Source organism: Erpetoichthys calabaricus, chromosome 16 (genome assembly GCF_900747795.2).
Source record: "Erpetoichthys calabaricus chromosome 16, fErpCal1.3, whole genome shotgun sequence".
Taxonomy (NCBI): domain Eukaryota; kingdom Metazoa; phylum Chordata; class Cladistia; order Polypteriformes; family Polypteridae; genus Erpetoichthys; species Erpetoichthys calabaricus.
The window spans coordinates 222,467-234,851 of NC_041409.2; the positions used below are offsets into that span (position 1 = coordinate 222,467).

General features: G+C 43.7%; 2 protein-coding genes across 7 annotated transcripts in view; both read right to left on the reverse strand.

Annotated features, from left to right (window-relative positions):
• LOC114643269 (chromosome-associated kinesin KIF4-like) overlaps nt 1-5,007 on the reverse strand; it is a 36,398-nt gene extending 31,391 nt beyond the window's left edge. For 5 of the 6 annotated variants that reach the window (XM_051919720.1, XM_051919722.1, XM_051919724.1 and 2 more), the window contains exons 1-3: nt 4,735-4,834; nt 605-742; nt 163-300 (exon numbers count right to left, since the gene is read on the reverse strand). In XM_051919720.1, the coding sequence (XP_051775680.1) occupies nt 163-300; nt 605-637 (171 nt within the window). In that variant the 5' untranslated portion in view covers nt 638-742; nt 4,735-4,834. Of the gene's footprint in view, nt 1-162; nt 301-604; nt 743-4,734; nt 4,835-4,950 lie in introns of those variants that run through there. The other variant, XM_051919719.1, reaches the window with a different exon arrangement.
• LOC114663811 (carboxy-terminal kinesin 2-like) overlaps nt 1-12,385 on the reverse strand; it is a 247,931-nt gene that overhangs the window by 152,850 nt on the left and 82,696 nt on the right. The gene's annotated exons all lie outside the window — the stretch shown is intronic.

Below are 12,385 nucleotides of genomic sequence, written 5' to 3' on the forward strand. Positions count from 1 at the left end.
AAATAAACAGTATTATTTGCATACAAGCACACAACACTCTGTGCATTGGTAATCATCCAGTCTTGACACATACACACAACGTACACATAAAGAAAAACTAACTAATTTCCTCTCAATGATATGAAAATATGAACTATTTTCTCTCTCTAAAAACACACCCACCTTTTTTTCATATTCGTTTTTCATTTCAGCCATTTCTTTTTTGATTTTAAATAATAACCTTTGCCTGCCTGAGTGGATGTTCCTCTCCCGTGTTATACTATTTTCCAACTTTGTAGTTTTAACCTTGGCAGATACAAGCTGAAATGAAACGAACAAAAAAAAAAATTACTGAATAGCTAAACGTAATTAAGTAAATGTCATTATGAAAGCATGACATGTATAAAATAACTGATTTCTAAACAAGTTCTTTTCTGAAATCTACAAAATTAGTCAACATTAGAAATAAACAGTATTATTTGCATACAAGCACACAACACTCTGTGCATTGGAAATCATCCAGTCTTGACACATACACACAACGTACACATGAAGAAAAACTAACCAATTTCCTCTCAATGATATGAAAATATGAACTATTTTCTCTCTCTAAAAACACACCCACCTTTTTTTCATATTTTTTTTTCATTTCAGCCATTTCTTTATGGATTTCATATATCAAATTTTGCCTGCCTGAGTTGATGTTCCTCTCCTGTGTTAGACTATTTTCCAACTTTTTAGTTTTAACCTTGGCAGATAAAAGCTGAAATGAAACAAATGAACAAAAAAAAATTACTGAATAGCTAAACATAATTAAGTAAATGTCATTATGAAAGCATGACATGTATATAATAACTGATTTCTAAACAAGTTCTTTTCTGAAATCTACAAAATTAGTCAACATTAGAAATAAACAGTATTATTTGCATACAAGCACACAACACTCTGTGCATTGGAAATCATCCAGTCTTGACACATACACACAACATACACATAAAGAAAAACTACCCTAAGTTCTTGTCTATAAGCCGCGGCTTATCTAAGGAAAAAAGTTGTGAAAATGAAAAAATAGAATATCGGTTTATACATAAATCCGGGTTATACAGTAATCCCTCCTCCATCGTGGGGGTTGCGTTCCAGAGCCACCCGCGAAATAAGAAAATCTGCGAAGTAGAAACCATATGTTTATATGGTTATTTTTATATTGTCATGCTTGGGTCACAGATTTGCGCAGAAACACAGGAGGTTGTAGAGAGACAGGAACGTTATTCAAACACTGCAAACAAACATTTGTCTCTTTTTCAAAAGTTTGAACTGTGCTCCATGACAAGACAGAGATGACAGTTCTGTCTCACAATTAAGAGTGCAAACATATCTTCCTCTTCAAAGGTGTGTGTGTCAGGAGCACAGAATGTCACATAGATAGAGAAAACAATCTCTAGCAAACAAATCAATGGTGCCGTTTGGCTTTTAGGTATGCGAAGCACCGCGGCACAAAGCTGTTGAAGGCGGCAGCTCACACCCCCTCCGTCAGGAGCAGGAAGGAAGAGAGAGAGAGAGAGAGAGTTTGTCTTTCAGTCAAAAATCAATACGTGCCCTTCGAGCTTTTAAGTATGCGAAGCACTGTGCAGCATGTCTTCTCAGGAATCAGCTTTACAAAAGATAGCAACGTGAAGATAATCTTTCAGCATTTTTAGACGAGCGTCCGTATCGTCTAGGTGTGCAAACAGCCCCCCTGCTCAATCCCCATACGTCAGGATCACAGATAGTCAGCGCAAGAGTGAGAGAAAAGTAAGCAATCTAGCTTCTCAGCCATCTGCCAATAAAGTCCCTTGTATGAAATCAACTGGGCAAACCAACTGAGGAAGCATGTACCAGAAATTAAAAGACCCATTGTCCGCAGAAATCCGCGAACCACCAAAAAATCCGCGATATATATTTAAATATGCTTACATATAAAATCCCAATTTAAATGACAGCTACGCGCGTGTTGACTCGGCGACGCCCAGAACAGAAAACGCGCTCCGGCCGCTCCAACCGCGCCATGCGGGGAGTGAGAGGGACGCCAATATCTCACACTCTCTCCCCCCTTAAAAAAATTAAATGGGTGCGAGTGAGACCACTGACCTCCCTCCCTTCTATTAGTTATACGTTATAGTACGTTCGGCTTATCCAGGAGTCCGGCTTATCTATGATACGATTTTATTTTAAAAATTCGTATGATTTTTGGTCTCCGGCTTATACATGAGTCCGGATTATAGACAAGAACCTAGGGTAACTAATTTCCTCTCAATGATCAACAAATTTAACATTACATAAAGTCAAACCAAAAACAAAAAATATTCAATATGTTGGTGAAAATGAATGAAAAATAAAACAAAAAAACAAATTCCTTTTGTAACTGCGGGGTTAAAATACATTCAGGTGTTTTTATTTATTTATCTGGGAAGATTTGCACCTTCTCTCACTAAAGTTCCAAAATAAAGTGAATACTTTTAAAAGAGGAACTCATAACCAAGTCAAAAATCTTGCTAAAGAGAAGCAGAAGACTATAGGAGGATTCAATACCATTACACCAACTCTACTATAATATATATACTATTCATTTCAACGGTAAATACTACACTCAGAAAGAAGGCATGCCAATGGGATCGCCGTTATCAGGACTTCTAGCGGAACTGGTAATGCAGCGATTTGAAAACATGGCTCTATCCCAGTTCGCACCCAAAATCTGGATACGTTATGTAGACAACACATTCGTCATACTAAAAAAATGACAAACTGAATGAGTTCTACAATCACATCAACACAATATTCCCTGCAATCCAATCCAACACATCAGCTTCCTGGACATCCACAACAAAAGAAATAATGACGCCACCCTGACCACTAGTGTTTACCGTAAAGAATGCTATGCATGTAAAACAGGGGTAGGCAATGTCGGTCCTGGTGAGCCACAGTGGCTACAGGTTTTCATTCCAACCCAATTGCTTAATTAGAAACCAATCATTGCCAATCTCAGACCTTATTTAATTTTATGGCTTGTTAGTCTGTGCAATGTAAGGCTTTTATATCGTAGATTTTTTTCCTTTCCAAGGATATCATCCAAATGATTTGAAGCCTACACTATTGCGTCAGCAATAAAGCTACGATGCCGGATAGATAGATATATATATCAGGTACTCGTCGACATACGACCTATGCAAGTTACGACTGTTCGACTTTACGACGCGTTTGACTGTTTCCCCCGCCAGCTGTTGGCAGCGCCAGTTTCCCGCACTCTCAAGTCTCGCTACGCAGCAGTAAAAATATACGCAGCAGTGTTGCCCCACGTGTGTTTGTGTCTTGTTGTTTTGGCAATTTTTGATAATAATATAACCCTAACATATAACCCTATAATATTAACACTAATAGCAGCTTTCTACTCAAAACGGCAAACTTGAGAAGCTGCCAGCATCAAACCCAGAAGCTCTTGATTGGGCAGTTCTTAGGATTGCACTACGCAAGCAGTCGCATCAACTGCTTACCGCAACCTGCTTTCTTTTTTCTTCTTGAATAAAAGCGCACTTGTTCTGTTATACTTGTACTTGTGAAAGTGTTTATTTGATATTTGGACTTCAGGCTTCACACCAGTCATTCTCAGTCACACACACCACTCACATCCACATGCACAGTTATCCCAGTCTCGTTCGTGCACAAGTTTTATATACAATCATCACATTCAAATGTTAACAGTTCCCACACACAACTGCTGACTCCCAATCAAGAGCTTCTGGGTTCGATGCTAGCAGCTTCTCGAGTTTACCGCTTTGAGTAGAGAGCTGCCGTTATTGTTAATATTATACAATAAAAACATACATTTGATTTACGTCTGTAACAACCGCTGTAAATTTATAGTGCTTGTCAAAGTTAGCGTTCACACTCGCCCCGATATGACACTGCTCTTTTCAAATAAAGACGCGCTATAACAGAGGTGAACTCAGATCAGAGAAAACAGAAGCCCTCCCCGCAAGAAATGTCGACTCACAGTGTATGAATGGCGTATGGAAGAAGTGTGTTAAGCGTTATGTAAATACTTTTGCTGGATTTAACAGTGAACAAGAACTTGATGAGATTGGTGAAGAAATAGTGAAACTGTCAAAAGACCTTTCATTGGAATGTGAAATGGAAGATGTCGAGGAGTTGCTAGACCGGGAATCAGGTGAACTTACAAATGAAGAGCTGATAGAATTGGAAGAAGAAAGAGTGGCGGAAGAAGAAACAAGAGAATTGGAGTAAGACGAAGAGGAGGAGGTGCCACAAAGAATGTTCACCACAAAGGGATTGTCAGAAGATTTATCTCTACTGAATAAACTCCTCGCTCATTTTGAAAAAATGGACCCAAATATTGAACGATTTGCGAGGATTGAACGGATGGCACGCAACACATTTCGTCCTTATTGCGAAATTTAAGAAGAGAAAAAAAAAACAAACAATTCAGACGAAGCTCACTATGTTTATGAAAAGAGCAACTCCTCCCATCACCCCGTCCGCAGCCTCGCCTGATCTGATGAAGGCGATATCGACAACCCGCAGCCAAGCACCAGTGGTGCCAGGAATTAAATGTACAGTACAGTATTTCTTGTTTTGTACGTTTTCCACATATTAAACAAATTGTACTGTAGTATGCTGTGTTTGTCTTAGAAAGTAAGAAAATGTTGATAAAATATTACTTTAAGATGATTACAATATTATTACCCAGTCTAATATTCTTACCTTAAATTAACATAGGCCGACTTACGTCCAGATCAACTTAAAACCAGTCAGTCAGTCGGAACCAATCGCGGTCGTAAGTCGACAAGTACCTGTGTATGTATATATATATATATATATATATATATATATATATATATATATATATATATATATATAGCACAACAAACACACACTCTCTCCCTTTACCTCCCTTTACCACCATTTACCACCACTTACCACCACTCCTCCTCCTGGCTCTCTCGAGTGGTGGTGGCTGGCCTTTTTTTATGTCCCACCCGGAAGTATTCCAGGTGCTTGATCACCTGGGCCTATTTGCATTTCTGGGTGGGGCCAAGTCCATGCAGCTCACCCTGGCGGCCATCCGAGCCCCCAACCAGGCTGTGGAGGACTCCATCTCCCATGGAGCCATGCGTCCTGTTGGGGAATCATCGTCCGCCATGGAGGCTGCCACCAATAGTGATGGGAAGTTCGGATCATTTTACCGACTCGGACCTTTGAGTCTCGTTCAGCAAAATGAACGAATCCTTTTTCGAGTCATTTCGTTCATTTTAGCAAAATATAATTAAAATGTTACCTGTTACCTCCCTAACACATCTACTGCTTACACAAATGTTGATCACACTACAAACAAGACAAAACTATAATGCTATAAGAAACAGAAAATATTAATTCATTGTTTACCTGGGTCTTTAGTCTGTGATTCGCTCTTATCTGACAAGTTTTCGGGTTTGAGTCGTTCGTTCATCACGTGACAGCCCAATTAGCTAACCAAGGCAGTCTGAGCCGGAAAGAGAATTGATTAGTTCATTCCTCGAGTCGTTCGTTCTTTTGTCACGTGACCACTTACCGGCTCAGTACCTCAGTCAAATACTAACGTAAAATTCCATTTGTTGTATGTTGGATTGTAAATGACTTTAACTCTCCAGTTTTTATTTCATTTTGGGTTACAACTTGAAGTTTAACTTATCATAACCTTAATATTTTAAACTAACCTTATTCATTCAAATTCAAAAATGTTATTTGCTTTTACTTTGTCATTATGTCCTTTTTGACCAATCTTTTTATACAAATATTAGATCAATATGTTAAGTCTGCACAGGAAAAACAATTATTATAGGGGAGACTGGGGACGGTTGCAACAAGGGACGGTTGCAACAAGTCTTATTTCTCCAATTAGAAACATGCTAGAGTGATGATACTCATACTGTACATGCTCAGTTAGGCCCTCTCTCCACCAGAGAGAAACTATACAGTTTCATCATCTGCTGCTGCATTTATTGAAAAATAACTGTTTTGAAGGTATGAAAGTAATTTTTTTTCCAAGTTGTTTTTTTGACTTACTGTCCATAGCTTTTATTTTAATTAATCAAAACATATCTAGTTCAAATCATTGTGGTGTTGACTTTTAAAAAGTATTGTTAGCATGTTTCCCTGACTCTTTGAATAGCTAGCACATGGTGTTCTGTCATGGCTGGCAGGTCAGGGACGGTTGCAACAACTTGTTGCAACCGTCCCCAAGCCAACCAGCCATATTAAAATAGACTACATATCATTACTTTTTAACATTTTTAGTTCACCCCTCCTTTAACCGTCACCTTATCGTGGTGGAGGGGTTTGCGTGTCCCAATGATCCTAGGAGCTCTGTTGTCCGGGGCTTTATGCCCCTGGTAGGGCCACCCAAGGCAAACTGGTCCTAGGTGAGGGATGAGACAAAGAGCGGTTAAACAAACCTCCTATGAAGAAAAACCATTTTGGACGGCGTTTTCCCTTGCCCGGACGCGGGTCACCGGGGACCCACTCTGGAGCCAGGCCTGGAGGTGGGGCTCGATGGCGAGCGCCTGGTGGCCGGGCCTGCACCCATGGGGCTCGGCCGGGCACAGCCCGAAGAGGCAACGTGGGTCCCCCTTCCCATGGGCTCACCACCTATGGGAGGGGCCAAGGAGGTCGGGTGCAGTGTGAGTTGGGTGGTGGCCGAAGGCGGGGACCTTGGCGGTCCGATCCTCGGCTACAGAAACTGGCTCTTGGGACGTGGAATGTCACCTCTCTGAAGGGGAAGGAGACTGAGCTAGTGCGCGAAGTTGAGAGGTTCCGGCTAGATATAGTCGGGCTCACCTCGACGCACAGCTTGGACTCTGGAACCAATCTCCTTGAGAGGGGCTGGACTCTCTACCACTCTGGAGTTGCCCCCGGTGAGAGGCGCCGAGCAGGTGTGGGTATACTTATTGCCCCCCAACTTGGAGCCTGTACATTGGGGTTTACCCCGGTGGACGAGAGGGTAGCCTCCCTTCGCCTTCGGGTGGGGGGACGGGTCCTAACTGTTGTTTGTGCGTATGCACTGAACAGCAGTTCGGAGTACCCACCCTTTTTGGAGTCCCTGGAGGGGGTGCTAGAGGGCATACCTTCTGGGGACTCCCTCGTTCTGCTGGGAGACTTCAATGCTCACATGGGCAATGACAGTGAGACCTGGAAGGGCGTGATTGGGAGGAATGGCCCCCCTGATCTGAACCCGAGCGGTGTTTTGTTATTGGACTTCTGTGCTCGTCACGGATTGTCCATAACGAACACCATGTTCAAGCATAGGGGTGTTCATATGTGCACTTGGCACCAGGACACCCTAGGCCTCAGTTCGATGATCGACTTTGTGGTCGTGTCGTCGGACTTGCGGCCACATGTCTTGGACACTCGGGTGAAGAGAGGGGCGGAGCTGTCAACTGATCACCACCTGGTGGTGAGTTGGCTTCAATGGTGGGGGAGGATGCCGGTCAGGCGTGGTAGGCCCAAACGTGTTGTGAGGGTCTGCTGGGAACGTCTGGCAGAGCCCCCTGTCAGAAGTAGCTTCAACTCCCACCTCCGGCAGAACTTCGACAACATCCCGGGGGAGGTGGGGGACATTGAGTCCGAATGGGCCATGTTCCGTGCCTCTATTGTTGAGGCAGCTGACCGGAGCTGTGGCCGTAAGGTGGTCGGTGCCTGTCGTGGCGGCAATCCCCGAACCCGCTGGTGGACACCGGCGGTGAAGGATGCCGTCAAGCTGAAGAAGGAGTCCTACAGGACCCTTTTGTCCTGTGGGACCCCGGAGGCAGCTGATAGGTACCGGCAGGCCAAGCGGAATGCGGCTTTGGTGGTTGCTGAGGCAAAAACTCGGGCGTGGGAGGAGTTTGGGGAGGCCATGGAGAATGACTTTCGGATGGCTTCGAGGAGATTCTGGTCCACCATCCGGCGTCTCAGGAAGGGGAAGCAGTGCAGTGTCAACACTATATATCGTGGGGATGGTGTGCTGCTGACCTCGACTCGGGACGTTGTGGGTCGGTGGGGGGAATACTTCGAAGACCTCCTCAATCCCATTAACATGCCTTCCAATGAGGAAGCAGAGCCTGGGGACTCAGAGGTGGGCTCCCCCATCTCTGGGACTGAGGTCACCGAGGTGGTCAAAAAACTCCTTGGTGGCAGGGCCCCGGGGGTGGATGAGATACGCCCGGAGTTCCTCAAGGCTCTGGATGTTGTAGGACTGTCTTGGCTGACACGCCTCTGCAACATCGCATGGACATCAGGGACAGTGCCTCTGGATTGTCAGACCGGGGTGGTGGTCCCCCTCTTTAAGAAGGGGGATCGGAGGGTGTGTTCCAACTACAGAGGGATCACACTCCTCAGCCTCCCTGGAAAAGTCTATTCAGGGGTCCTGGAGAGGAGGGTCCGTCGGATAGTCGAGCCTCGGATTCAGGAGGAACAGTGTGGTTTTCGTCCTGGTCGCGGAACAGTGGACCAGCTCTTTACCCTTAGCAGGGTCCTGGAGGGTGCATGGGAGTTTGCCCAACCAGTCTACATGTGTTTTGTGGACTTAGAAAAGGCATTCGACCATGTCCCTCGGGGAATCCTGTGGGGGGTACTCCGAGAGTATGGGGTACCGGCCCCCCTGATAAGGGCTGTTCAGTCCCTGTACGATCAGTGCCAGAGCTTGGTCCGCATTGCCGGCAGTAAGTCGAACCCGTTTCCAGTGAGAGTTGGACTCCGCCAGGGCTGCCCTTTGTCACCGATTCTGTTCATAACTTTTATGGACAAAATTTCTAGGCGCAGCCAGGGTGTTGAGGGGGTCCAGTTTGGTGGGCTCAGGATTGGGTCACTGCTTTTTGCAGATGATGTTGTCCTGTTTGCTTCATCAGGCCGTGATCTTCAGCTCTCTCTGGATCGGTTCGCAGCTGAGTGTGAAGCGGCTGGGATGAGAATCAGCACCTCCAAATCCGAGACCATGGTCCTCAACCGGAAAAGGGTGGAGTGCCCTCTCAGGATTGGTAGCGAGATCCTGCCCCAAGTGGAGGAGTTCAAGTATCTCGGGGTCTTGTTCACGAGTGAGGGAAGAATGGAGCGTGAGATCGACAGGCGGATCGGTGCGGCATCCGCAGTAATGCGGGCGTTGCATCGGTCTGTCGTGGTGAAAAAGGAGCTGAGCCGCAAGGCGAAGCTCTCAATTTACCAGTCGATCTATGTTCCTACCCTCACCTATGGTCATGAGCTATGGGTAGTGACCGAAAGAACGAGATCGCGAATACAAGCGGCTGAAATGAGTTTCCTCCGCAGGGTGTCTGGGCTTTCCCTTAAAGATAGGGTGAGAAGCTCAGTCATCCGGGAGGGGCTCAGAGTAGAGCCGCTGCTCCTCCGCATCGAGAGGAGTCAGATGAGGTGGCTCGGGCATCTGATCAGGATGCCTCCTGGACGCCTCCCTGGTGAGGTGTTCCGGGCACATCCAACCGGGAGGAGGCCCCGGGGAAGACCCAGGACACGCTGGAGGGACTATGTCTCTCGACTGGCCTGGGAACGCCTTGGATTCTCCCGGAAGAGCTAGAAGAAGTGGCCGGGGAGAGGGAAGTCTGGGCATCTCTGCTCAAGCTGCTGCCCCCGCGACCCGACCTCGGATAAGCGGGAGACAATGGATGGATGGATGGATGGATTTTTAGTTCAGAATCAGCACATTTTTTTCAGTTTAAGTCCGAAGTATTCTGCTATACAGCTTAACTGTAGTTTATGGATTTAAAAATAGAAATAATCTGTTTATTCCAGTATGCCAAGAGTGAGGAAGAGAGTTACTAACAGAGGGGTTCCCCTCGAAATTTTGGAACAAGCTTCAAACGTAATTAGGAATGAGGGCAGGACAGTCAGGGCAGTCGCCAAGGACTTTTCCATCTGTCATACCACCTTATTTCGATTCCATAAGAAAAGAGAGAAGCTTGCAAGTGAGGGATCAGATAAGTTACCACGTGCAGGGTACTGGACCATCAGAAGAGTCTTCTCAGAAGACCAAGAGAGGAGTCTAAAACAGTATTTACAAAGGGCAGCAGACTTAGATTATGGGTTAAGTCCTAAAGAGGTAAGAGAAATTAACAGAAATGTATAAAGAGAGTAAGAGGGTGAGAGGGTTAGGGTAATATCGGTAAAAAGTGAAAGATAATAAAAACTATTTACATTTTATAACATTTTATTTCAGGTTCATAGGCTTGCATTTTCAACTCGCCTCTCACTATACGTGCAACTTTCCCTCACAGTGGAATGAGGCCTGTATGGCTGGTGTTGACTGGTTTAATGGTTTTTTAAAACGGCACCCAACTCTCTCAATAAGACGTCCTCGAGCTACAAGCCTTTCGAGGGCAACCAGTTTTAATGAAACAAATGTTTACAATTTCTTTTAACAATTTAAGCCAGGTTTTGGACAAACACAAGTTTCAGTCACAAAACATATGGAACATGGATGAAACTGGGATAACAACTGTTCAAACTCCCGACAGGGTTGTGGCAAGACGTGGTGACAGGCAAGTTGGTGCAGCTACCTCAGCAGAAAGAGGCACACTTGTCACACTAGCTTGTACAATCAATGCACTTGGTAACTCCATACCCACAACTGTGAATCTGACTAAAAGAGTTGAATTATTTTGTTCTTGTTGTTTGTAGAAAGGTTCACTGGAAGCCAGTTCCCAAAATTGTTCTGCTAACTGGCAGATTTCTACTGTTAGTCAGTATAGATGTGGGGTACTTTATATGAGGGGTGATTAGCCACTGTTTAGGAATATCTGTGCAACTTTATTTGGGTTGTATTTGATATTCTCAATATTGTACAATAAATGTATGTTTAAATATTGTTAATTAGTAAGAATTATATTATAATTGTTCTAGTAACTGGCAGATTTATCCTGAGAGCCGGTAGAATTGTTGGGGTGACTTTAAATTCACTTTGTATTCAATATTTTTTGACTTGTTTTAAAGCAGATCCATGTTTGGACAATAAATGCATTTTTAAAAAATCCCGTGTGACATAAAAATACAGAACTTTCAATATGAATAAAAATCTACTTTAATATTATTGTATAATTGTAGATTTACACAGTACTTTGCAAGTTCAGAGAAAAAGCAAAGGTTAATTATTGAAATTTAATATATGTTTAACATGTTGCAACCGTCCCTTATATGTGTTGCAACCGTCCCCAATGTTGGGGACGGTTGCAACATCTGACTTCTTCAGTTCAAATTAATATTGTGCAGGATATGTAAAATATAATTAACTACAAGTACTATGGGTAATTAGCAGACAGATGTAAGTTTATAGTATACAAATTTGGCTGGTGTAGTCCAAACAGTCTCTGAGTAAATGAGGGGAATGCAAAAAGTGTTGCAACCGTCCTCAGTCTCCCCTACCAGGAAACGCAAAATTGGAGTAAAAATGAACACTGCTATAGAATAGTGTACGATTATTAACTATAAGTACTTTGTAATTGTAGGCTTGGATTATTTTATTATGTAGCCTAGTGTTTTATTGTCTTTCTCTATCAGTAAAGTAAACAAAGGACAAATTAATCAATAATTTATTTGTAACGGGATTATTTATTTATAAAATAACACACCACAGATCCTCAAGAAACAGTAACAAAATCATAGTGACAGAAATTGACAGACCTTTTTTATTTATAAGAAAATGAGTTTTAGATATTTTTGATAATTTTATGATAATTTCTAAATATGATCCAACATACAACAAATGGAATTTTATGTTAGTATTTGACTGAGGTACTGAGCCGGTAAGTGGTCACATGACAAAAGTACGAACGACTCGAAAGACTTGAGGAATGAACTAATCAATTCTCTTTCCGGCTCAGACTGCATAGGTTAAGCTTATGGGGCTGTCACGTGATAAACGAATGACTCAAACCCGAAGACTTGAGAGATGAACTAATCAATTCTGTTTCCGGCTCAGACTGTGTTGGTTAAGCTTATGAAGTTGCGCAAATGAGCATATGCAACTGAACGAATCACTCCCACGAGACGACTCGTTCTTCCCGAATCACATTAAAGATTCGTTCAAAATGAACGAATCGTTCAAGAACGACCCATCACTAGCCACCAAGCGTCCCGGGGGAGGTATTGAGCTGTCCATGGAGGCTCCCCCGGAACAGATGCAGTAGGGGCGTCCCTGCCGGTCATGGGACCCGGCTGTCCTTCACAGTGTGTACGTACATGTGTATGTGTGTACGTACATACGTATGTGTGTATGTGTGTTCGTATGCGTGCATGCGTGTGTGCGTACGTACGTCGTGCGCGTACGGAAACACAATGGCCTAAAGAGTGGTGTGTCCCCAGCTTGCAAAATTCCAATTTAAATGCACGGTTG